Source organism: Apteryx mantelli, chromosome 2 (assembly GCF_036417845.1).
Source record: "Apteryx mantelli isolate bAptMan1 chromosome 2, bAptMan1.hap1, whole genome shotgun sequence".
NCBI lineage: Eukaryota > Metazoa > Chordata > Aves > Apterygiformes > Apterygidae > Apteryx > Apteryx mantelli.
Genome location: NC_089979.1, coordinates 93,852,744 through 93,880,724, shown reverse-complemented (window position 1 = coordinate 93,880,724; position 27,981 = coordinate 93,852,744). Strand labels below are relative to the sequence as shown.

Below are 27,981 nucleotides of genomic sequence, written 5' to 3'. Positions count from 1 at the left end.
CGCGCGTGCCTGGCTACGACATGGCGCTAACGGCCCCTCCGGCTCGCGGAGCTCTGTTTTCTGCGGCGGCTTCGCTACTGCTGCTGGGGGCGGCGGGTGAGTGAGCCCAGCGCTGAGGGAGGCCAGCGCCGCTGCCGCCATGCCGCGCGGCCTGCGGGGGCCGTTTCCGAGCTTTCCCCGCGGCGGGTCCGGCTCCCGCTGGCGTTGGGCTTTGCTCCACTCCTCGGGCGGGCTGTGCCCATCCGCCCCCGGGCCGGGTGCTCAGTGTGGCTCGGCGGGGTTAATTTTTTTTTGTGGGGGGGGGGAAGTTCCCAAACTGTGAACAAATCACAAAATCACATGTGTGTGCCAGGTCTGTTGTGGGTTTTCATGCTTTTCATTCTTACTTCCTGAGCTCAGGGATCTTGCCCTCGACTGTTAATGTTTTTTCAAAGCTGTTGCCACAGCTTAATGTCTTAGCACTTCCTCGGTGTATTTCCTGGCTATGCTATTTTATTCCTCTTCCATTTCTGCATAAGGCTCTTAGCACACCTTTTCTTTTTTTTTTTCTTTCTTTTTTTCTTTTTTTTTTGGTATAAATCAGTCTGAACTACCTTTCTGCCAGGCCTCTTACTTGCTCATGTTCAGAAAAACGTTTCAGATGCTCCCGTTGTTGGTATTGCTGGCACTCAGTTTTACAGGCCACTCACAGTCCTGCTATTGGGATTTCAGCTATTGCTTTTTTTTTTTTTTTTTTTTTTAAGGTTAGTTTCTAGACCTCTTGGTTGTAAAGGAAATCCTGTGTCACCTCTGAAAAACAGATGACAATAAAAAGAACTGAAAACATTTCTAAATAATGCAGCCATCAGGCTTCTTGAGAATCTGACCTACATTTCTGAACACTGGCAGATGATAAATCAAGGTGGAAGCGTACCTTTCCTTCTTCACTGATGTTCAGCAAGCGCTTTTTTTTTTTAAAGTATGAATTCTGCCCGTTTCTGTTTTTTTTCATTCAGAGTCTTCCAACAGGATCCATGCTAACATTCCACTCATTTTCTTTGCTCTCTGAGGTAATTTATATACCTATATGTTCAGTATACACTTTTTTAAAGACAGTATTCATGATCCTATATAGATAACACATTTGACTGAAAACATGACATTTTGTGACTATTTATGTAATTTTAGTGTCTTTATGAATTAAACTAAGAATCTATCAAATAATGTATGGCTTGTATTAAAGTCAACAAAAGTTAAATGATGTTCTGGGTCTTTAATGCAGTTTTAGGCAAAATTCTTTAGTTTTTCCTTTTTATTCTTTTTTGTCTTTTATCATTTCAAAGGCATTATTTCAGTTTTTCAGATCTACATTCTGCATTCTGCCTTGTCAGCATTGTTCAGTACTGCCCATGAGCAGTACCTTCTATTCCCATTTTTTCTTCTGTGCTTGTTACTTAGCATCTTAAGACATTGATCATAATGCCTAATTTGAATACTGTTTTTATTGTAAAATCATAAAAATTATTAGCATTAAAAGTTTGTTAGTAGGTATTCTAAAGCAAGAAGATAAAGAAAATTCCATAAATCTCCAAGATCAACTGGAGCTATAGAGAGTAAGAAACTTCTTCAGCTTTAGTCTGTACTGTTATAGGTAAACGCGACAAATTGACAACCACTCGGGCCAGGTTGCATAAATTCCAATTTAATAAAATAATTGAGCAAGTCACAAGTAAGCAAAACAGCGCTGGGCGGCCGGGGAGTCTCCTGCTCCACCAACGGCGCGCGCAATCCCCCCCTCATAATCCCCTTATATGCCTGTAACTTCTGTGGTTGCGCCGGCTGTTGCTGGGGGGGTCGGGATGAAAGCTGGGGTCTTCCTCTGCGTTGTGCGTGGTGCCCTTCAGGTCGCGTGCATACATTTCACAATACAATATCGCTCTGCTGGCTCAGTACAATCATTGTGGTGATAGCCCGTACTTAGCACCTACTTTCATGGTAAAATCACGAGTTGATAGCCCGTACTTAGTGCCTAGTTTCATGGTAAAATCACTTCACGAGTTGATGTAACAAATTATCACCTATCACAGTACTACCTCCTATCTGTTAAAGCTGAATCCATATGACAAAAGCAGCAGAATGGGCAATGTCTGTACTCTGCTGTTGCTGCAGTGCCTGCCATTTTAACCTAACTCCACATTCCCATTTGCATTTTTGCAGAGTTTTGAATCCCAACAGTTGAAGACTCCTCATTCCTGAGGGATTTAGCTGCAGTGGCTGGAGAGATTACTAACCCTAGTTATGGAAACATTATCTTCTCTGACTACAGCTAAATCTAACAGGGATTTTGGCTTTTCAAAGCAGGGCTTCTGTCTGAAGATATGGGATTTCTTGGTAGCTGGCCTAAGACTAGAACTTATTGCCACAAAAACTGTAAAAATTTACAAGTGTCGTCACTTAAAGTTTTTTTTCTTTTTTGTGTTAGGGAATGTAAAAAATTTTATAATTTGCAAATGTAAAGCTTTCCTCATAGATGTAGATGCAAGATATTTTGCTTTTCTTTCTAATTCTGGAAGATGTTCCACTAAAAGATGCAAAATCTCAGGATCTTTGTAGTTGGAAATAGTCCCTATTCATGATGGAATCCAAATTAAGCTTGCTAATAAATTCTTAGCATTGTAGGTACAACTGCTAGCTTGAAGGCTATTGTCTGCAGAAATAATGAGCTGCTATGGACTTTGCTAACTCTAGTGTAATCCAGACTCTTTAAATGCAATTTATTATTTCATTTGGTCAGATAAATCATCAAATCCATTTCTTTTAATCTCAGTAATGTGCATCCTTCTATAATATCTTTAGGTTTTATATCACATGCAGTAGCAGTGCTCAAGTGTGGAAAAAATGTGTAATCAAAAAATAATTAATAGTAATTAAGTAATTAATGGTAAACATCAGTCTTTATCTGCCTGCTTCAGGCATAGTTTATCATATGGCTAAATATTTAGGTAAGAACGATGACATTGATTCCAGGAACTATGAAAAATGTGGAGTTCTATCTACCATTCACTCCATCCTCCATATCTTGTGAATGGAACTCTTATTGTATTTAAACATACATCTTACAGTAAACAGATATCCTTCTGTAAGTTGTGGTATTACTTTCAGTTAGACTCCTACCTAAAAAGTATCTACCTATAAGAATATAAAACCCTGGAGTATTATCTCTGCAGGGATAGCTTTAAAATTAATGCTTCAAATCACAGAAAAAAAGATTTGTGTGTAGACTTTTTTGTTGATACTTACATTAGCTCATTTTGTCCACTTGATAACCAACCTTTAGCAACTCAGCTCATGTCTTGCCTTATATCAGTTCTATTTGAAGAGCTCTTCATGTTAAAAAGAGTTAATATAGTGCTACTGGCTTCATTCTTATCTTGAAACCTAAGCAAGAGGAGAAAGATAAACAGTGGAACAGGTCATGCTTTCTGGATGTATGTATATTAATATCAGTGGGTTTTGACATCTGGATTTTATCTTCAGTCGGCAAAAATACCAAATACTGAGCCTAATTAATAATATAGTTATTATTGGTTTTACACTAATACAAGATAACAGTGGCAGGGAGAATAAAGGAATGAAAACTATGAGCCTTTCTTCACTGAATGTGAACTCCTGTTTTTTTTATGCTTTTCCTGCTTGGTGAGACTAACCATAAACAAAGCAACAGCCAAGGTAGTACAGATCAGTCCATTCAACAGCAGAATGAATGTGTGAGTCTTGTCATATGGGAATACCTTATTTTTACAAAATTTCTAGACTAAGGTTCACAGATTAACTGTGACCTTGTTAATTATTCTCTATCATATATAAAAATGCCACTATTTATAAAAATAAATATAAAAATATAATATATGTTTACATATGTATATATACACGTAAACATATAATATATAATATATACATGCTTGTTGTATTTTTATATTTTTTATCTTTTATATTTTATGATATGCTGCTTTAATTTTTAAATCTATACTTTTAGAGCATTTCCTTAATGAATCTTCCATTCTCTGTCCATTATTTTCAGCATTAGGAATATTTTGGAGCATTTACAACATAGAAGTGTACTAATTATAGGAATTACATGAGTTTTTGTTTGTGGCGTGCTTTGAAGATACAAGCTGCTATATATTTTCATATAACTGTTTAACATAAATGCCTGTTTCAGAATATGTGAGTTTTTCCTTTACATATATCCTCATTAATATGAACAACATTGTGTGACAAATTCTCAGGCTGTATAAGCTTTCTTAGTTCTTTATTATTTTAATTTTTTAATCAAATCATCTACTTAAAAATGATTTCTTGATGCCCTCGGCTGAATGGAGTTAAAAGTTGCTATTTGAGGAGTTGATTCATTAATAAAAAAGCTGTTATAAAATTAATTTTTTGTACTGTCAGTATTAGTGTGCTTAAGAGTGTTTGGCTGTAGCCTTATGTTGTTGCACTAAGTTATAGGTATTTCATTTTATTAGATATCACTGAGAAGTACTGATAAACCTTCAAACGTTATTTGTGTATAAACTGAAAGATGCCATATTTAATTGGCATGCAACTGTTGCTGCAGTGAAACATCTAAATAAAATTAGCTATTGATGAAAGCAGGGAGAGGGCAGGGGGTCCTCTTTGTGGAGATAAATGTCTGTTCCTTTCTGTGTTATCTTTTCCTGACTCTGTATCTTAAAATTCAAATAACAGTTTTACATTAGAACTGTTTTAGGAGGACTTCACAATCCTTGCTTTATTTTCTACTAGATGATGTTACTAGATTGTTGTTTCACTAGACGTTTAGAACCTTGTCCTTTCTGGGAGACAAGACCGTATGTTTTTTCAAAGCTTTATCTACTAGTATTTAATTCTTGCTGTACAGCTGCATACCTTTTTCTGTGCTTGCAACACAAAGTTGTTAGGCTTTATGCTGTTTCCCTAATGCATTCCATACTCCTCTGAAATTTGTATATTTGTGGTGAATTATATTGGTAATAAAATGATGATGGTAAAATTATTTTTTACAGGAATAAAACAATTAATGATTAACAACTGCTAGCTATTATATGAGGCCCCGTATATCAGAGAAAAAAACGGTGCTGACACCTAATGTTTGTTATGCAAATTCTAATGTACTAATAATGTAATTATTCAAATTCTAATTTCCTTCCTGAATGATAGACAAAGATTTAGTAACTTCAAAGATCACTTGACATGCTATGGCAGGTTTAGTTTCTCTGGTTCTTTCTGCTTGTCTTCAGTGACATCTCTAGTTATAATTTGGTTTCCTCATTTACTGGTTTTCCCTTCTCTGAATTAAGGCTGCTTTGCTGAATTTTTATCTATATCTCATTTATAATATTTTCATTTCTCTGTTCAGAGAAGTTCCTTGAACAATCAGTGTTTTCCAAGGAATCTTGAAAGCATTAACTTCTTTGCTCACAAGGGTTAAAACCTGGAGGGGTTTTAGTGTGTCTGTTTGTCTGTTCACTCTCTTGAACCATCCAGTTAAAGAGCTTCCTGTATTGCTAGTGACAAAAAGTATCATTATGGATTTGGCTTATTTTCATGCCAACAATTTGGTACATTTTATCTTAGCAGAGGTTTGCAAACTCTAGGAGTGGTGGTTTGTTCTACTTGTTGTAGCAGGTCCTAAGGAATTTAAAACATTTAATATAATTATTCATAATACAATACATAACTGTGCGAAAATTACATAAAGTTCCTATTGTGTTAAGTATTATTGTATGTCATTGATGACTTGAAAAATTGGTTGTTTTTAAGCTCAGGCCTTGCAATTGAAGCAGAATTCACAGGGAAAAAATCCTTAACCCAAAAAGGGTGTTTCAGGCTTCTTTTAGTAATCATGAGGTGAAACAGGTAATACCACCAGAACAAAATAAAACTGGGAAACTTCTGAGTGCATGAAGTGAGCAAGAAGGTTTGTAAACAGCACAGCCAATGAAATCTTGTTTTAGGAGTTTAGTTTTCTTGGTTGACTTCAGCTGGGGTTATGTTACTCTGCAGAACTTTGAAACTCTTCTTTCTCCTCTTATATTTTAATCATGGCATATAAGCTGACATATCTACAGAAATCAGCTGAAGAAATAAAAAAACTTTTAGGATCAAATTCATTAGCATTCACATTTTGGTCTTTCGTTTACCTAGCTGCCTATGAATGTTTTAAGACCTTTATTACCTTTGCCTCCCTGCCAAATTTTACCAAAATAGATCAGTATTTCCAAAAGTTTTTTGCAGGGACATATAGCAAACTGAATTGTTCAGTAAGACCAGTTACAGGAGAGCAGACTAAAAATACAAGGTCTGAAAGAAATTACATAATAAAAAAGTCATGTTGGTGGTGGCTGCTTATGAGGATGTTGAAAGAAGTTTATTAAGCAAATTTGTGTTGTAAATTAAATAACAGAACACAGCTAGACAATCAGTTAAGACTTACAAAGACATGAAAAGGACAGCAAAAAGTACAATAAACTTCTGCAATTGCAATGGGATTTAATTTTCTAAAATTTTATATGCCTTTGTAGGCATATTGTATGCTTTAGGAATATCTTCTAGCATTGCTAGAGTAAGAGTCCAGTATACAAGCCCATAAAGTCAATGTAACATTGACTGGTAGTAAGAAAATAAGATAGTAAGAGAGTAATAAAAGCAATTGAAAGCAGCAGGATAAAGAGTTAGGAAGAAAAATCACTAAAATTTAGTTAAAGGCTTAATTCTACTCTGCAGGTTCAGAGTACCTAGCATATCAGATGTCAAAAAAAAAAAAAATCTAAAATGAAAAATTGAAAATGTGAGTAAGTTTATTCCTCCTCACATAAGAGGAGTTTAACATGGATGAAGAAGGAACACAACTGTAAACTGTCTAGACAAAAAGACTTAGGAACTGCTTCTCAAAGAATGGGCCTTTTCCTAATCCTTCCCAAAACATGAGCTTATGTTTCTGATTCCAGAACACTAGATAAGTAAGGCTAACCAAAGGTTATCTCTGTGTTTGTACCCAGTATGAAATACCCCAGTATTTCAAGGTACTCTACAGAATGTCTTAAAATAGAATTTACACTGTATTTATATAAGACAAGTAGCAAATGTAGAAGGGTCAACTCTCCAAAGCTCTGCATGAAAATTGATCAATGCAGTCATTTTCATATTGCAATGAAATATGAAAGTAATGGACCTTCTTGATACAAATAGGAAGGCATTCTGGATTATGTTCAGTCAAGACCATAAACTCCTTTGTTTCTCAAGTATTAACTGACTAAATCAGAAAACAGGAATGAAAGAGTCTTGAAATTAACATGTTATTTTTCTCACCTGATCTCTTACCAAAAGCAGGATGAATTGTACTCATGCTTTCCCCCCCCCCCCCCTCCTGGTGGAGATTTGACTAACCTCTTCTAAAATACCTCCAGTGATGAAGACAGTACAACCCCCTCCGGCAATCTGTTCCTTGAATTATAATTACTGGTAGGAAATTTTCCTCAATCTTGTGTGTTGCAATTTGTTTTCCTGTCCCAGTGGGCATAGAAAACAATGCTTTCCTCTTGGCAGTACCTACTGTGTATCTGAAGACATCACCCCTCTGTCCTCTTTGAATGGAGCAAAGCTAATTCTTTCAGTCTTTCCTTATAGGTCACGACTGTCTCATTTGTTCTCTTCTCAATCACCTTATGCTTTCTTGAAATGTGGCGCCCAAGTCTAGACACAGCATGCCTGTATTTGTGCAATTGCGTATTCCTACCTGATGTCACAAACTTCTTAATGAATTGCATCTTCTCTTTTCTAACCCTTTTTCTAATTTGTCAGGGTCATTTTGAGCTTTATGCTGCTGTTCAAGATAGTTGTAAACCTCTCCAGCTTAGTACTGTGTGCAAATTTTATTTTATTTTCTATTGTGTCATCCAAATCAGAAACAAAGCACTGATGAATATCGATTCAGGGTAGACTATGACAGAATCTGGTTTGCTACGTCTTTCCACTTTGGCATGAATCTCCGACCCCCACTATGACATAATTGTGTGTTTTTTCTGTCTTTATCTGCTCACTTTCAGCAAGTCTATCTTCTGCTACAGTTTGAACTTTTGAACATGTGTGTATATTGCTGACAGACAAAGTAGAATTTCTTGCTGAACAGGCTATATGTTTCTGCGTTGACTTTAAGAGTTACAATTTTTAATCAAACATCATATGTAGAAATCTAACATGTTTGGCAGAAGGAAACCTGAATAGTCCTTCAGGTCCTTCTGGTGTCCATATATCCATGTTATTATTTCTGTATTATTATTGCTCATATTGTCCAGTCTCAGGTGTCAGACTATTTTGGTCATCAATTATATACCTTTCTGTGGATTTACAGTACTGGTACCCATCAATCCTAGTATTAAATCTTCATAGGAGATTAGCAAGTAATGACTAAAAATACTCTTTCCCTTTTTTTAGACCAAAGAAATATATTATTTGGCTTAATTTCAATTTTACTTGCACTTGCCAAAGATAAAACCTAGGAAGGGTTTAAATTACTGCTGCAGTGGAAATTGACTTTGACTTGGAGTTGTTTTAAGATTTGTACTTAATATGGATGGGACAGGTTTCCCTCATATTTCACATGTGTGATTGGGCAATCTTATCTTTTAGACTATTTCTAGGGCAATTGCATTTTTACTTATTCTTTTCAAGGAGACTTATTTGCTTTGACAGTACAAATGTTATTAAAATTTCCCTTTTTGAAACTTAATCTGAGAAGAACCTTTCTATTCTGTCTCCTCTAGCTAAAGTAGTCATCACAAACACCAAGTGTCATCCACATACATAATCTGGCAGCAAGAAGTCAACTTTCCAAACATTTACATATAACCCAATACTATTTACTTCTAGAATCTGGAACCTAGTTTAATTCCACAAAAGGGTAACATATCTGTTTTGAATTGCTGCTAGTCTCATCCCAAGTTTTAAGAAGTATGTATTTTTTTTTTTCAGAATAGGAAGCATCTAATACAACACAAAGCAGAAAGGCAAAATTACATGGTTTTAGTGTCACAGATCATTGAATATTTTAGACCAGAACTGATTTTAATTTATTTTTGATTGTTAAAGTTTTTAGTGTTGCACTACTTGTTTTTAAACATGATTGACTTGTATTGATTAGCAGGAAGCTCTCATTTCTTGGATAAGACTCAACTCACAAAGAAAGGAGATGCACACTTGAAACAAGAAGGTATAATTAGAATGCACAACTCAGTGGCTCTCTCTGAACCCATGAAAATAACATCTATCCCAGATGTTCCACAAACACCTCATCAAATACTTGGAAAAGAAAACTCCACTGGTAAGCCAAACATTTCTTGAGAAACCTGATTATTCATTTATATTAATCTATATTCTGACATTTCATAGTTATTAATTATCTAGAGGGTTTTGTTTTTTTCTTTTCCCCTCACATTATTTCCTATGCAGTGATTGTACTTCTGTATTCCATGGAAATAAGATTCACCTCTATCAAGGCTGCTAGATAAATGACATGAGAAGTTAAAGCTCTTTTTGTGCATATACAGAAGTCACCAAGGCCTGTATTTCACACAGAGATCCACTTTGAAGTATTGACTGTCTTACAATAGTGTCAATTGCCTCAGTATTCGTTTTGATCTCAAGCTCTATTTTTGTGTATCTAATGGTATTGGTTTTTTTTAGTTCAAGTGTATGTTTCTATTAATTCCAAAGGCTTAATTCTTAAATGCTTGACTGAAAAGTTGTTAAAGGAAGGAATAAATGATCCAGAATATCAGTGGGTTGGTCCCGTGGGCTTGATAACTAAAGGTAATTATCTTTTTAATATCTACAGCTAATTTAATGCATTCTGATTTAATTTTTGGTTTATACAGTTTTGTAGTACAATATGCAAAAATAGAAGCAGTTTATAAAAAGTTTCGTATTTGCAAGACAGCAGAAGTGTATTATAATGAAAAATAATAAATTCAGAACAGAAACACAAGGCTGTATAAACCATTCAAATTATATAACTTTAAAATGGTAATGCTGAAATTATGATTTTAAAAATTATTTTATGGAGAATCATGTATTTGTATGTCAAAAGTGGATGCAAGTTAATTTGAATGACTTGACATAATGCCATGCCAGTAACAAGCACTTCAGATTTTACATATAAACTTGTTAAAAAAAAAAAAAAACAGTTAAAACTTCTGTGATTACTTCTCTCTAAATTAGACTGTGTTTAGCTAGAAGAAAGTTAAGGATTTGTAGTCAGTTTCCTGTATTAATGTTACGTTTATGGTTATACGACTTCTGAGAGAAGATCAGTGTCAGTTTGATTTGGAGGAAAAAAGTAAAGAAGATGTTTTTAAAGGTGGAAGAAAGAGAGTTGTGAGAGAGATCAGGGTGGAAATGATGCAAAGGAGCAGAAGGAAGAAAACAATTAAGAGGAAAATAGGAAAAAGAAGAAGGGAACAGCCAAGTGAGTTATGAAAATAAGACAATAAGAGGTGATTCCATTAACAGGAATAAACAACAGGGAAAAATTATCGAGAGGGAGGTTAAAAGAAAAAAGTTGAAAGGAAAATAAGTAATAATGAGACGTAAACTATAGAAATAATATATGCCCTACAAATGCTTTGCATTGTCTTTCTCAGTAAGAACTGCTAAATACAACACTTCAAATTCAGTGAGGAAAGATTTATGATTTGTCACACTGCTATATATCTAGAGAAGCAGAAAGAATGTCCTCGAAATATATGGGTCTAGCCCTCTCCTAAGCTCCATTCAAAATGAGCAATTATCAGCTATTGTTTTATACTCTTTCACCCCCTACCAACAGTTTGGAAACTGATAGTAGATCAGAAAAGGAGACTGGATCACAATTTTTTCCTTGGGCATCTAAACAGTGCTTCTGTTCTGTTTTAGGATATTTTAGGGAATTAAATTAATGTTGGCCTTCCTCAATATGTGAATCAACTTTTTGTTTTGTTTGGAGGCTATTTTAGTGTAAATTGGGAATAAAAACCCCTTTTGAATAAAGTGTTTCAATAGTTAGAAGTAAAAAACTCAAAATGAGCCTCTTCCAAAGCAACTAGTTTCTTTAGAAGACCAAGAGCTAAGTGTCATTTGTCATGAATATGTCTCTAACATAATGGTCTACTTTCATTTCACTATTACTACTTGTAATTCACTAAATATTACAGATCTATGTCTGAATTCTCCCTTCCGCTATTAAGAAAAATGCTGTCAGGATTTGAATTTTCCAGATATTTCTTCCTGATTATCCTTTTCCTCTATAGATTGTGTTTTGCAAGAAATTTATCACCTACACATATGCACACTCACACAAAGGGAGAAACAAGTCAATGCTTTGGAAACTCATAGAACAAGCATTTAAATACTTTCTTAAATATTTTGTTCGTTAGAGGTTGTTAACAAAAGAATGTTACTTTGTCTTGTTATTTATTTTATAGTATCTCAAATATCTATTTCTAGACTCAGAAGGACTTGTTTTAACAGAAGGTTATCTGGAGATCTATAATATTCACGCAAGTGACACTGGAAGTTATACCTGTAAAGTTACCTATGTACATAATGACAAACATATGATGACAGAAGTGCGTTTTATGATCTATGGCAAGTAAAGTTTAATTGTACTGCTTTTTGATTTATTCTAATATCATTATATTTTTTCCAATGTTTACCTCAGGACTGGCATAAATATAGAAGTAGCTTGGTAATAGCATATTGGAAAGAAACCCTTATACATAACTGTTGTATACCATGTATACTTTAAAGAGACTGCCTAAGAAAAATATAATGAAATTATGTACAGAAATTATGTTTACTGCTCATACTGTTTATGATCTACTCAGACTGAAACATTTTTATGAGTATAACTCATTCTGTCCAGTAAGAAATCGAATGATTATAAGCTAAAGTCATAAAGAGCTATAGTTGCTTAACTCTCCTTTAAACGCTTATGTCTAGCACTGAATTCTTCAAAACTCCTGTTTAAATTCCCTCTCTAGCTACATTTTTGAGAGTAATATCTACTAAGTTTTCATATTACTGCTGTTAGATGTGCAGACTGTTTTCAGCTGCTAAGTACTTAAGTTAAAGGTGTTCATGTATTTGGAGCATATGCACCTTTTTCAACACTGAGGTCCTTAATGTCACGTATACTTCTCAAAAAGCATTCAAAAGTGACATGCCAGTCCATCTACTACAGAATTATATTCTTGGGACAGTTCTGGATACTTCAGGAAGGGCAGCTACAGGAAAAAGTAAATTTATTTAAAACACGAGAGCCTTGTCAAGCCTATACAGACTTGATCTTGAGAATAAGATGGAACAAGAGATAGAGCTGGAAGATGTAGAAAATAGCTAGCTTTGAAAAGAATTGAAAAAAAATCCAAATATGGTCTCTTTCCTTCCAAACTAAAAGCAGCTCAAATAGTAATTAAAATTATGCTGTGATGCCACCTACAGGATTTCTGAGGGGGACACAACCTTGGCTGCTGTATTTAATCTATCATTTATTTTTAATATTAGGGTTGAAGCTCTGTTTTAAAACCACAAGATCATGATCTGCTCCTCAGTTTATCAAAATATATCTTTCCAAGACTGTGCCTAGGTATTGCTTTATTTAATTCCAAGAAAGTTCTGTTCCTTCTTAGGAATTTTAGTTTACTGGCTCTAGCAAATACAGATCTGGGCCAAAAACCTCATACAACTTGTGGACTGCTCTCAGTTCCTATTGCAGTGCATGGAAGTCGAAAGTGTTAAGCATTTCTTAAAAGGACCCTTATCACATCCTAGATCCAGGTAGTAAAATTCTGGGAATAGCCACATTTTTAAAATGCAAAATAAGTGAGGAGACCAGCAAAATGGTTAGCATATGTAGCGAAATTTTTCCAGCTACTCAAAGCTGGAAAATGTATCCTTGGAAAACCATGATATATTAAAAATAATATAATTAAAAGTCCATCGCAGTATGCACTAAACCTTTATTAAAGATGAACAGCAGCTGCACATTCATGTGCTAAGAATAAATGTTTCCACTATGGTCTGGTATGAAACATCTACTCCGCTGTACAAAATTAAAAAACAGAATATTGCTGAATGATAAAATTGCTACATACATGCTGTTAGTGCCTTTATCTTAATCTGGATCAGTACATGTCTGAAGTAAAACACTATTGTATAAAGGAAATTCAGATTAACTGTTGAGTTTTGGAAATTTTATTATAGCATTGAGAGCAGATATTGAATAGCTAGTTCATTTCCAAAGATTGTCCCAGTGATATTAACTCAGTTGTGTTATTAATGTAGGTATTTTCTATTTTATTTTTTTTACTTGCTGAGTGCGCTTCTTCTAACTGTAAAACGAAAAGTAAATACAAGGTATAATGAATAATGACTTACATCATCAAAGCAAGAAAGATCACAGTAATGGTAACATTTTGTGCTTCACGTAGTGCTTCTGTACCACACATAATGTAGAAGCAATAATAATGTGACAAATTCAAAGAGAATTTCTGAGTCTCTGACCCTCTCCCCCATTCCTGTTGTTTGCCTGTGAAGTTTTTTAAACACTTGCCAAGAGAAACTTCTCTCCATGAACATGGCATGCATATTACCAGATTGCAACCACACCCTTCCATTTTTTTTGTTAAACTTGGACAAAAATCATTCTTAGAACATCTAAATGCATCCTAATTAAGTTTACCACTGTTAAGGAAATATACCATGCATCGTTCATTAGATCAGCAAGGGTAGCTCTCATCTGACTAGACAGGCATTCCTAGAATGCATTATTTCTTATCCTACATTGAATATTTAAATTACATTAGATGAATCACCCTAAAAATCCTTATTTCTCTCCATGGGCTATATAGGAAGCATAGGTAGCTCATTCAGCCATAGACATCTGTGGTTTGAACATCTAAACGGTACGTAGGTTAACCCAACTTCAGGTTCAGTTGTATTACTGGAAAGGATTCAATGATAAAAAAAAATTCATTTCGGATTTGCAAATGGCAACAGTCATGAAAGAAAAGTAACAAGACAAAATAACAGAATAATAGAATTCTGTATTGTGTAATCAAGATTATGTTAGCTATTGCAGCATCACAGCTAACCTGGTAGTCTTGTAACTTAGCTCCCTGGCATGTTCCGTGATTGGCCTGCCCTGATAGTTATTACTGCTGCAAATTTTTGCTGTTGTTAGCAAAGCTGCTTCTCTCTTCCCAGAATAATCCTGAGAGGTTTGCCTGCTTGAGCTTGTTGATGATGGTATATCACAATCATCACACATTAATAAAGGAAATTAGATTAATTGCCATTTCTTCCATTGGCCTTCTTAATAAACATTCTGTTATATAGTTTCATTTCTCTGACTCTTTCTGCCTGCCCGGTTTCTCCCATAGTAACCTTCTGAAGCTAGAAAGACATTATTTCATAAATCATACATTCAGTGATATAATTACAGTATAGAAACCATATAGAACTAAACATGGGTGAGATTGTGATTGGGGTGCTTAGACAGTCACACCTCTCTATTTACCCTGTTACTACCATGGTGGCCATTAGTTGTGAAATAATGAAAACAAACTATGTACTATACAGAACATGAAAGTAGGTATTCAAGTTACTGTAATAGCATGCTCTAAGTATGCTATGAATAGCTAACTGGGTTGAGATAAATACTGGATGAGAAAGAGTTTAGATAGCTAAGGGAATCTGCATTTTTTACAGTGTATCATAAGCCAGGGAAAAGCCTACATCTGGCATCAGAATTCAAAACAGAAAGCTGTGAAACCAGTGCAGTTGTTTCCTTTGAAAAAAGACTGTTAGAAGACTTGAAGAAATTAATTCATGGCTTGCAGTGTGGAATTCAGCAGTGGAATATGCAGTGCCATGCAGCCACAGATACAAATGCAGTGCTAACACACAAACTTACATGCCGGTTTGTAGGTAAGATAGATATTTTTCTTTTAGTTTCTCAAATTACTTCCATGGAACAGAGAAAAAACTTCTGTGGTAGTAAAACATTTATATACACACCCATGTGCACCCAGTTAAAAATATAGAGCTCATGTTCTGGGTACACTGGGCATATCCAATTTTTATAATGTAACATCAGGCTGGTTAACTCATGTAAGTTAAAGTAATAGAGAACACAGTTGTATTTTCAGCAGAGGAGTGCACCATCTCTGCTGAAGGTGAGATCAAAAACTTATTTCTGTTTTTAAAGATCAAGTTTATCTAAATTGCCATAAAAATCACATGACTGAAGTTTCTTGTAATTCATAAGTTTTGTGTAAGAGAGGTTAGTTTGTACTGGCAAGTAAATGTTCAGTGATAGCTACTGCAGTGAAAATGGCCTAATAGGAAAAAACAAAAATAAGCTGGAATTGATAGCAGGGGCTATGTGATGACGGAGATTGTGGAAGGCTTCCAAGAATATGGAAGAAGAGACATTAATCTACTTTCATATTCTTAAAATGACCATAATCTTTGTGTAATAAAATGTCAGGCCAAACTGGTTTCTGTCACCAACCCTATGAGCAACTCTCTGAACTTTTCCAACTGTTTTTCTGGTCTCTACTCTGCTAATACAAAATCCACAGGAACAAGGGAGAGCAATTAGGAGACGTGATATATCATCTACCTTGTCCTAACTGCATAATTCTAGGTTAACTATAATCTGAAGAAATAATCAGCAGCTCCTACAAATAACATTTTTCTTTTGGGGAGTAAAATAACACTCTAGAAAATCAATTGCAAAAAGCTTTGTAAATTATGAGTTAAGACTCTGTGGTGGTATCCCATGCCTTAACAGAAGTCAAATCAGGCACACTGAGATTTGTGAAACCAAGGACTATTCTTGTGTTATAACACTGGCCTTTTTAAACAGCGCCCGGATATATCTGTAATACACAATCTCACTGTGCTTTTCAATTTTACTAAAATGTAGCAGTCTAAACCTACTGTTTTTCTGTTTCACAGAGAAGGCCACATATGATATTTTTTTAATTGACTCATGTACATTATTCTATCCAACACTTACTCACGTGACCTTAAGCCCAGACACTAACAGTTTTCATGCTGAGACCTCCACAGGATGCTACTATTGATAGAACCTGTGTAGTGCAGCACAAGAATTAAGGATCCAGGATGTCTTAAACTATACTAGAAGCATTCAGAGATCAAAGACACACAGTCCTCCACATTGCTTGGCAAAATTAGAACCTAAGTTACTTTATCTTCATGACTGTTCTAATCTGACAGTTAAACTGAGTTAAAAATACATTCTTTAGTTTTGAAATGTATACTTGCATTTCTTACACTTTCTTCTTTGATTTACCTGGTCTTGGGTGAGTTCTTCAAGCTATGGTTCATTGATACTGTAGATCCTGCATTAGGGTTCTGAGTAGCACTTAAGAAAATATTACAGCCATAAAATACTAAATGCTGATCCAGAGCTTACATTGCTAGTTCAAATTTGTTAAAAAGGAAAAACCCACCAGCTTACATATGAACAACACATGCTCAGAGCATGTGTTTATGACAGAGCAGATGACAGCATTTGTTTTCCTGCAGCCAGCATAAAAGCTAGACAGCCTAAATACTGTATCTTGTCTTCTGGACAAATCAGGAAAATCTAGTCACGTGCCTATTTCTGATCTGGATTATGTTAGTACTCAGTTGAGCTGGGTAGCACACAGATCTGTAGTTAATGATAATGGAACCACAGCCTCATTGGCAGCAGCTCAATTTCTACAAGGAATTACTGGCTGAAAATATTTAAACTTACTTTCTTATGCCAGAGGAACTGGACTTCTGCTGGCTGCTTTTTTTTTTCCTACTTTATAGAAGATTGTTAGCAGTTACCTGACTAATGTAAGCACTTGCAGCTGGTACTCAGAAGCTGCTTTTATTACCCTGCACTGGAGGAAGAGTATTGTTGCTAACTCAGAGAAAAATGAGCAGCTATTGAGGGATTCATTTTAGAATGCAACACTCTGAGGTGCAGTTTAGAGATATCTTTTTAATCTTTTTGCAAACTTCAGAAGGTGTCAGGACTTAGAGCCAGACAACACTATGTATAAATTACCTGGCAAATAAAATGGTGTCCATTCTGCATCCTTGATTGCCATTTGTATTTGAAAACCAAAGTTATAGTAGTAACCTGAAAAATTCAAACTTGTATTCTAGCAGAACACTTTTTTAATACTGGAATACTAATTTCCCTGCATGTTCTCTTTCGTATATAATGTGTATGTAAATATATTTAAAACAGAATTTCAGTTTTATACTTGAATGCTCATACTTAGTAAGTTGTCATTTTTTTGTAAGGTAATTTTTTTTTCATCATCAGCAGCAGTCATGATCACAAGGCAAGAGAGCAAATTGACTTCTTGCCATGTACTATATACGTCTATTGTATATAGCCATGTGATATGTTCCCTCTTCACACAGAGGTGGGGAAATGGGAACAAATAAAAATACTTACAGGACTAAACAGAACATGCAAACCCTTTGGTTATCTATTTTTCATCTTAAATTATTTTGAAGTATAAATTGTTTCTTAGTGTAGCAGTCCCTGTTAATCTGTCTTAATGTGTGTATTAACTGAAGATCTCTTTTTGTTAATTTTCAGTTTTTCCTTTTGCATTGGCATTTACAGATCCCTGTGAAAGTTCCGACTGTGAAAATTCCTTCAACTGTATCAAAAAGGTGCAATTATTCATTAGCAATATGAAAATATATTTTTAGAAATTTGATCCGTTTACATTTCTGTCCTCGTGTCATTGTATTAAAAGCCTGTATAGTTAAGGAACTTTGCATGCAAGAATAAATGTGATAGAAAACCGTATTGTCATTACAACCAGAAATAACAACACTGCAGAGATCTGTGAATTTGTTGCGCAGACCGGTTTATTCTTATATTGTATGCTTTTTTTCCTGAATCAACATGGTACAGTACTTACTAGTGTGAAAAACAGGGCCCCAATACCCACTGCTCTTTGAGCGGAAGCACTCAGTCATGCTACAGTTCTTTCCCATAGTACTGTGAGAGAGGTCATCTGTCCTGAGCATACAGATTACCAGCACTTTTGTGTTCTAACTTGTGTCCACGCTGCACAGAGGATGGACATTCAGATCCTGGGAAAGAAGGAGGTAATCTTTCATTCATAGTGCAGGAGAGGCCAGTTAGATTGGAGGAAAAGCATCAATTTAGGTGTGGAATACCGATTACTCCATCTGTTAAAGATGTGGAAGGTTTTGTCCAGAAAAAGGAAAGACAGATAAAACAATATATTCACCTAAATAAAAAATAAGAAATGTTAAGAAATGGAAAAAATAAACTTTTGAAGCTGTGATCCTATTGACAGTTGAAGCTGTGCAGAAAAGCAAATGGATAACATAGTCCTGAGGAATTTGCTTGTCATGAGTGAATTGAACTGTGGTCACATGTTAACATATAGAAGTTGCACTATTGCCCTGACTGGTTGAAAGGAAAAATACAGTGCAGGATTGTTAAGTTAAAAAGTTTGGATTCTTTGCTAAAATAAATTGTTGTTATCAACCAAGTGTTGATATTATTAAAGCTATAATAATATCAAGTGCTGATATAAGTTTGATATGAATGTAAACGAGTAAAGAAACATTTAAAGTGTTCAATTGTATGGCTAAAAATGTAAATTACAGACAGTTAAAATATACTTAAAGTAAATGCATAACAAAATTGTTCAGAGCACAGATCACTGGAGATTTCTCTAAGCAGTGTTTTATTATCCCTCTTCCTCAGTCCTACAAAACTGTGTTGAATGTGAACAAGGGAACAAACTGAAGCCTTGATGGAAAACAACTGCTACGACTCTAGTAATAGAAGAACATTAACTTTGCCTAATGAGTTCTGCTGAAATAGAGCTATACTTCTTATAAGAATTTTATAGCAATTGGTGGGAAATGAACCTGATAAGATTCAGCAGTAAAAATTTGGCCTTATCTAAGTTTAATTTAATGTGACAGCCAAGAAGGCCTCTGGGGAAAATAAGAATGCTGCTACTGCATGATCCTCAGAAAAGCTGCACAGGCAGACAAACACACATACACATTATTCAGCAGAAACTAATCTTTTTCAGGGTTTTGGAAATCAGCAGAAAAAAATGTTAGCAGTCTTTCCTCACAAGGGTCAGCTGCAATGCAGGGAACTCATTGAAGTATGTTTTGTAACACATCTTGGAAAATTTAGCACAATTTTTTTTTTTGAACATGACTCCAGCACTTTTTATGCCTTCCAGCACTACTTGTTTTTCCAGAACAGTTTAGGTGATCATGTTTCAAACATGGACTGTTCTTAACTAGTCTGTAGCACTGGCAATGATTCTACGGCCTGGTTACCCACAAGTGTAAAAGGGAAACAGCACATATGACCTAGAAGGTCCCTTTCAGGCCTGTGTTGCTATGCAATGTGTACTTGTTCCTAGAATGAATGTTCTTCCACTGTCTAGTTCTGCTAAGAATGGAACAGAAAATGAAACCAAACCTTGTCAAATATAAACAAATTTGTAATGTTTATCCTGTCAAAAAATTCTGGGCTTATATCAGTCTTTTCTACAGCACTGAAATACATTATCCATGACAATTGTATAAACAGAAGTTTATCAAAAATTAGATGATAGAAAAGGATGATGAGAACAGAAGCCAAAAAAACCCCACGATTCAAAATTTTTACATGTTCTTAGAAACACTTCCTTTCTTCCAATTGTATTTTGTACCCAGCCCACAGTTTCTTGTAACTGAAGGAATCTGAAGGAATTTGAGCTTTTGAAATTAGCACCTTGAGCTTCTTGCTGATTATAAATGAGCATGCGATATGCAAGATCAGGTTGGTTTGCTGAAACATATAATTGACAAAAACATTTCCTTAAAAGGTGACAAGTAAAATTAATTATTTTATCTTTTATAAAAGGCAAAAGAAGGCTAATATTAGTATGCTTGGCTTTTCTTTTTGTAAACATAAAGGAATACTCATCTACTGTTTTCTGAAGAGCATTCTATCAACAATTACCATTATGACTCTGCTACCTAACTAACTGAGAGGGAAGCTGATTTCTCTTAAGCCTGTTTAAAAATCTTTGAGATGTCATTTTAGAAAATGTGACTTAACCCAAATGTCTAACATGTTGGAGATCATAAACTGCCATTTCTTCAAAATAAGCATAAGACTTCTATCTCCTATTGTCATCATCTTCCACGTAATACCACAACAACAAAACTCCACAATTTTTATGCCCTATTTATTCATAAAGGCAGGCAGAAAAGAACCAAATATATTTTATTTCTTTAAGAGCATTTTCATATCATTAATCTACAGGTTCATCCTCACCCTTCCTTCTCAGCTGAATATAACGGAGTTTTAGAATCAGTCTTCAAGACCCTGGAAATCAACTTTACTCTAAAACTGTGAATTATTACCCACCATTATCCAATTAAACAATTAAAAGTCAGACCCTGAAGTTCTTTCTTGAAGTTTTTATTTACTTATGCAGTAGATTTAGTGAACTTCCTAAAGTAAGAACTGGGTAAAAAGTGACTACAAACTTCAGTATTTTTGCACCACATCATAGACAATTTGTACCAGAGTGTTTGATCCAACAATCTTTTGCTATAGCTAGTGTTACTCTACTTACATCACTAGAATTACAATAGTGCAGTCCCAATTTAGTAAGCACAAAATCAGGTCTATAATCAGTATAATTTCAGTTTTTTAAGCCTATATTTTATATAATAAAATACTCTACTTCTACTCTTATAGCAGTTTACTTTTTTTTTATAGTAACATGCCCACCTGGTAGATTTAATGCTGAGTATAATACTGTATGTACGTTCTGTCCACCTGGATCTTACAATGAAAAATATGGGCAAACTGCATGCAAAAGCTGTCCAAAGCAACATACTACTGATAGAAAAGGAGCCAAAACTGTAAGTGACTGTCACAGTAAGTTATGCAATAATAAGAAAAAGAGGCTGCATTGGCAATGATAGGAGTAGCTTAAATTCTACTGAAGTAATCATTTTTTGCTATTTTTATCATAAAAGGATATGGGATTGGGAGATGTATTTAGTGTTTTCCCACAGTGTCATGGAACATAGATTTTGGCAGGTAATCATAATCCATTTCTATGCTTAGACCTACTTCCTTTTGATCCTATGCCTATATGGCATGTACTCAAGGGCAAAAAAGTGTGAAGCAGATATGAAAAACAGCAGAATCAGAATAGTGATTTGCATATGCTTATTAACAGGAAGGACCATACAAGATGGATTGCAATAGAAAAAACAAAAATTCAAATCCCTATTTCTAAACAAGGGAAATAAACAAAGCCCAAAAGTGAAACCGTGGGGTTAAAGGCAGAAATACTTCCCAGTTAAATTTCCAAAAGTTACTATGAATGTCTGAGTCCTTTTCTCTGCTTGTCTGTGCCGAGTAGCAGGGCATCTGTGTTCTTTGACACACCTAGCCAAGCGAAACTGGAGAAGTGCACAGGCTCTACTTTATTTCTGTGACTCACTAGAATCTCTGTCTTTTTCAGGAACTCTGCAAATCTGGATAGGTTTCTCGATTTTCTCCCCTGGAGTCATCCTTGTCGTATGGGCATCTTGGGTGTAAGAGTATTTGTGGAATTTTTTAAAACTGTATATAATACAACTATTATGCATATCTATAAGTTTATATTATAATATTATTTCTGTGTACTTTAATGCTAATAGCTAGGAATCCTGTGCATCTTCACGGACAAAATATGAAAGGAAACTTCCCAAGTGAATCTGAGATGGGACTATAGAATCAGGCAAGAGCACACAAATCAACAGCTTTTGTAAGATTTTTTTTTTTTTTTTTTTTTGGTGCTCTGTAATTTACAGACTGAAAAACACAGTCTGTGCTGGCCAGAATGGGAGAATGCTACAGTAACTCAGATCTTTGGCTCAGTGTACCCCCTACTGCAGTAGAGGATATGGCTAAGCATACTAAAAATAGCAGTCTGTGTCTTACTTGAATCCAGAATTCAAATATATTTTGTGTCAGAATAAATTTGAAGATCTGTATTTTAAACTAAAAAAAAAAAAATCAAGCTATTATTTTCTGCAACAGCTGAAACAATCTTCATTATTGGTTTCAATAGGATTTAGCTCAAAATTCTGTTTACTCACTAAAAGTTTGCCAGAAATAAGACACTTACTTAAAAAACACAGTTTGACTTCTTTTTATTGAAAGGTTTATAGGCAGATGGTCAGTCAGTCATGAAACTCTTGAAATCTTAAAAATGAGACAGATGATAGTAACTAAGATGTTTTTTCCCTGCTTCTCTCCTTGCAGAGGAGAGATGCTTCTCAGCAGGGCACTTTACAGACTAGAGGTTTTGCTGGAAGCCCTGGGAGTAGGGTCCTCAGTTCAGGCAAAAATTAAGAGCATAGGTCTTTTTAATTCGTCTTCTAAAAAAATCGTTAAAGAACAGATAAATAAGGAGAGGTACTGCGCAACAGACTGAAGAAAACACCTGACAGGGTGGACTGAATGAAGATTAAAAACTGCTTTCAGACAGAAAGTTACCAAATATCTTCTTCATTCTGGTGCACAGCATCTCTCCTTATTCATCTGTTCTTCAATGATTTTTTTTAACGTATTTCTTGTAGTAGCTTCAAGGTTTCAGCACTTTTGCTGTGATGGGAATGAATAAGGAACAAGTGATGAATGTATTTCACATGCTTAAGCATATATAAAAGGTTTTCAATTGCTCAATTTATGCCACAAAGAAGCATTAAAAATTTGAACAAAAGACAGAAAAAACTTTTCCCAGGGATTATTTGGAAGTGTAAAGTAAATCTTTCCTCATGACAGCAGTGTGTTGTTCTCCAAGCTGTCTTTAAAGGTAGAAAATCTAAACTTGATGAAAAGTGTTAATTGCTGGCTGTAGAACATGACATCTCTCTCAGAGAGATCCGATACCACCTTGATTCACTAGAGAGATGTGCCCCTGCCCTCAATCAGGTATTTATACACACTGATGAGATCCCACCTGAGCCGTCTCTTCTTGAGGCTAAAAAAATCCCAGCTCTCGCAGCCTCTTGTCCTAGGTCAGCTGCTCCACTCTCTTCATCATTTACGGACCCCAGAATGAGTGTCTGAACTCACTTCAGTGTGTCCATGTCTCTCTCATACTGGAGAGCCCAGAACTGGACAAGTACTCCAGGGGTGGCCTCACCAGGGATGAGTAAAGGGGAAGGATAACCTCCCTCAATCTGCTGGCAGTGCTCTTCCTAATGCAGCCCAGGATGCTGCAGGCCACCTTTGCCACAACTTCGGCACATTGCTGGCTCCTGCTCTACTTGGTGTCCACCTGGACCTCCCTCCCTCCCCCATCCCTGGGACCTTTTCTGCAAAGCTGCTTTTCCAGCCAAATCAGCCTCCAGTCCAACAGGGAGACTTTGCAGAATTTGGTACTTCAGCCATTAGCTCAGGAACCATTTATGTCATAGAAGGGGATTTTTTTTAATTTGTTCTTGTTCCTAGCTATGGTAGTAGTATCCTTCATGCCCCCAAAAGTTGCTTGACATAGTCTTTATGCTCCAAAGTGGCTCATAAATCAGGAGAGTGATTTTGTAGGTAGGTTCTCCTGGAGAAAAAAATTCTTCTCTGCAATGCCTGATTGTGCTTTAGCAGAAGAGGGTGAGACAGAGAGCCTGATACTGGGCACTGTGAGATAGACAGATATGCATATATAGCTGTATAAATGTATCTTTATATATATTTACTGCTGCTGCTACAGTCCAAAAATTGATTAAAAAGTAAATTTATATACTAAACAGTAGTAACAACCCCTACTGTCAGAGCATGCACCAGTGCAGAATCATAGACCAGTGACTTGAAGAGCAGTTTGAAACATGCACCATTAGCACTGGTGAGAAGCAGTATCTAATGATCATGAACATAAAGAAAAACTTTGCACAAACCCCTGTTCTGTTTTATGTCCTAAACCCCTAATTAGAGCTTTTTAACCCTCCAGGATTATTCAGCCATGCTGTAGAAAAAGGCTAGCAGCCCAATACATAGAAGCAGAATCAGAACTGAAAACTAAATTGAAAGCCTTTGCAAATATTGCAACTGATGCCGAGATTCAAGCACAAAGAAGGAAACTGAGGAGCCCTGCCATATATGACAGAAAGCATTTGCCAAAAAACAAGGGTGGCTGCTTACAGGAAGAATCTAGAGGGTTATTAAGTAATGTCACAGTTACAGAAACATCAACACCCTGCGGCTCAGATCACTCTCCTGACTACACTTGGCCAAATGAAGCAGAAACCAGCTTTGAGGAAGGCGCATCAGAGACTACCTTGGGAGAAGAATAAATTTATTCTGTTTTAAAAAGCAGGTCTGATTATTGGACATTTGTTAATACAATGAGTTGGAAAGTTGTTTAGAGGTTCAAAGAATATATAATAGTATGGTTCTGATCATCTATTGGAAAATTTAAGTTTTTAAAAAAAATCTCTATATACATGATGCTAGCATTCCTGCATTATATCTTGCATCATCAAGAAAGACTATCTTTTATTATCCTTTATGTTGTGAGCACTGCAGGAAAAAAAATTAAGAGCTTTTACTCTTTAAACATTTTACTATTGTCCTTCAGGTAAGTCTCCTTCAAAATGTCTAGCATGAATCTGTTTTTGACCGTGACTTTGTTCCTGTTGAAGAAGGCAGAAGGGCAAGTTCAAGGCAGTTCAGTTTTGTAGCAGTCGTGCTAAATCCAAATGTGCTTAAAATATACCGAACTGTTTCTAAATATAAGTAGCCAGTACTTTGAGAATAACGGACTAATGTAACAGTTTTTATTTTTTTTCCCTTACTATCACTGTAGAGTCTAAGTAGAAGAAAAAGAATATATTGATCATAAAAGTTGATGCTATGTTATGCCTGCAGAAGAATATTTTATCTTTCATGATTTAAATGAAAATTATATCCAAGTGGAGAGTATTAAAATATATTCTAAAGGCTTTAATATATGTATTGTGAAAAAGACTGTCTAAAGTGGGAAACATTAGTTATTTTATATATCATTTTGAAAAAATGATAAAATTAAATGAATGTTAACAATGTTCATACAATAAAATCTGAAAATGATTCAATAAGCCAAAATTTTCAAAGTACTGCAGCTAAAACTAGATCTTTAATGCACATACATCTAGATTTTTCCATTTAGCAGTGTATGTGTTAAGCACATTAAAATTAAGAAAGTTTTTGGTCTACTTGATGTTTCATCAATGGTCAAAGTAATCACGTTTGCTTTATATACCATACTGATCATGCACAATCAGCCTCAAATAGTGCAAATGTTGATAGCATTGAATCTGTATAGAATTGATCAGCTTCAAATGTAATAATAGGAGACTAGCTCCATGACATAAATCACCAAATATGAGGCCCCCATTTACTATTTCAATGCTAATGAAAGTGTACCATTTTTACTGTAGTGTGGTAAGGCACAGAAACCTTTTAGGTCTTGAAAACGTTCAAGGAGGGGTTTTCTCTGTTTTTAACTGTCTTATGCACTGGGCTCTGCAAGAACTTGCGGCCTAGAGAGGAGTGGGAGAAAGAGCCCAAAACAAGCATTTAACTCCAAACATTTACCGCAAAGGCAGAAAGCTTTAGAGGTGGTAGGTGGAGCCCCTGTTAGCAATTACAGTTGCAACCTGCATTCGGTCCACATGAACAGCTGGAACCACTGGTCTAACTGTATAAAAACACCAGTTGTTCAAAGAATATCTTGGAAGTTAAATTCAAGTCTAGCAGGACAGTGGCAAATAAGTGAAACCCAATAAGAAAAAAGTAGCATTTGAAGCAAAAGTCTAATTCATTTGACTAGAGGAAGTCATCGTAGAGTCCAGACTTCTATTATGAACATCTAGGCCATGGTTTGGCAGAGGAGTACCCACACTTCCATTTGCTCTCAGTAAATACTCCCAGGGCTTCCTAGAAAGAGTGACACTGTTGAAGAAGACTTTTTGAAATATGCTTACTATGTGAAAGAAAGACCTAGAAAAGCATCATAAAGCTCAGTATGGATGTATAAACAATGCATTACTTTTCAGTGAGGATACATACATGCAAAACTCCAATTTATGACATTAGGTAAAGTAGCATAAAACTAGAACATGAATGAAGAGCAAGCTATTATTCTCTCTGAAAAATCAGAAATCCGAACTCCTACTGGAACCAAAACTCAGAAATGTAAGCCAGGAATCCCTTGCTCTCTCTTACTTGCTCTGATATTTGCCCCCTTGGATTATCCACTCCTAAGAGCATACAAACAGACTCTGCTGGTGCCTATCCCTTGCTGCCATTCTGTTGAGAAGAGCCAAATTAAATGGAAACAGAACCAAAACAGCTCTCTCTAGAGCAAACTATTGACGTTAACTCTAGCTTTCTACAGAGAAGAAAATAATGTTTTGTAAATGTGTCAGCTGGGTCATGTTATAAAAGCAACAGAAAGAATCTTGTGCTTCTTTGAAGTGCCCTGGTGCTGTCTCTGGTCTTTCTTAAGCCAACCCAGCTCTTCACTCTGATGGTGACAGACCATCATTAGCTCTTAGTTGGAAAGCTCATCAGAAACCTGTATCAAATTTCTCTCCCTTGTGTTCAAATTTCATAACTTGCAAGTAAAATTGGACTCTGTTTCTTCCACCTTTTCTCCTAATTCCTTTGAATTCAAAACTAACAAATGAATCATTTCTTCATTCTTTTGAAGGTGTCATAGGTCTTGTGAAAACCTAGAAAATATTTAAGTAGTTTTGTTCATCCAATAAAAAGAGCCTAAGCCCTGTATGCTTCTGCTGCTGGACTTACATTCAAGAATTGAGGATAATAATCTCATTGGTTCTGTATATATTTATTATAGCCATTCGAGAATCTTCAAGGGGGGATTTAACATAACCTCTCAAGGATCTTCACTGTTTTATTGTCCAGCAAGTACTCAACATTCGCATGTGACTGCAAAAATCTCTATGATTTAATTCTGCTTTTTCCAGATTTTTAATTCATCATATAAGTCAAGGGAACATGTTTTTTTATGATCTTTCATTGAATAAAATCTTCATGGCTGTATAAAAACAGAATTACCACAATACACACTGTTCCACAAAAAGGTATGTTTTAAAGGTCTCAACTTTCTGTTTGTTCACACTATTTTTTAACATGGCATATATATTTTTTAAAACATTTATAATTCCCCACATTATAGGAAGCAGCAGATTGTTTCAGCTAAATGTTAAGCAAGCTAATAGTCTAAATGTTAAAAAGATGCTTGTTTACAATTTGGAAGAAATAAGGAATTCAATAAATCTTCTCAATTGCTTGCAGTTTCTAGGGAGAAGTCCAAAGATCTAAATCACTTAAGTTCAAAAAACTTTTCAAATGCATTATACTCTTGTGTCCAAGTTTCTTATGAATACATGGAAGAAATCTCAGGAACAGATGTATTATCAACATATTCAACAAGTTCTTTGTATTTCACGATTATGTGCAACACTTCCTGGAGACATTTGGTGAGAATGCTTACAAAGATCAACTGCATCTGCACACATCTACCATAAGTAAACAGAAACATACAGAGTAGAACAGCACTTAAAATATAAAACTGAGTGCTCTTCACTCAGTAGACAACAACAATGCAACATCATGCTTAGAAAAACACCTGGAGGAGGTTTCAGAGAAACTCCCACTGTGGGCTGAAGTCAATGGGATGGTTTGCAGGTACGCACATGGAGCCACTCCGTTTGCTCCGGAGGAGGTTGAGCCCTTACAGCTTAGGTACAAAATAAGGTATTAATTCTATCTGTAACGTTTGTGCAGATTTCCAGCTGATGGTGAGAGAAGTC

The 27,981-nt window shown here is 35.5% G+C and overlaps 1 protein-coding gene across 11 annotated transcripts; it reads left to right on the top strand.

The window, feature by feature from the left end:
* Nucleotides 1-10: 10 nt before the first annotated feature.
* LOC106496948 (uncharacterized) lies at nucleotides 11-27,252 on the top strand. 11 transcript variants are annotated; one of them, XR_010883399.1, is made up of 10 exons: nucleotides 11-96; nucleotides 9,185-9,364; nucleotides 9,757-9,852; nucleotides 11,524-11,664; nucleotides 17,696-17,772; nucleotides 18,848-18,921; nucleotides 20,882-21,027; nucleotides 21,639-21,711; nucleotides 21,817-21,923; nucleotides 24,111-27,252. XR_010883399.1 is itself a non-coding variant. In XM_067291080.1 (8 exons), exons 4-8 carry the CDS (start codon nucleotides 9,265-9,267, stop codon nucleotides 20,510-20,512), a joined length of 507 nt encoding a protein of 168 aa, XP_067147181.1. In that variant the 5' UTR covers nucleotides 11-96; nucleotides 744-901; nucleotides 996-1,049; nucleotides 9,185-9,264; the 3' UTR covers nucleotides 20,513-20,830. The 11 variants fall into 11 exon arrangements, 7 of the variants coding, with proteins under 7 accessions (XP_067147181.1, XP_067147180.1, XP_067147179.1 ...); XR_010883400.1 differs by lacking the exon at nucleotides 21,817-21,923 and having other exon boundaries at nucleotides 17,723-17,772; XR_010883398.1 differs by lacking the exon at nucleotides 21,817-21,923.
* Nucleotides 27,253-27,981: the final 729 nt, after the last annotated feature.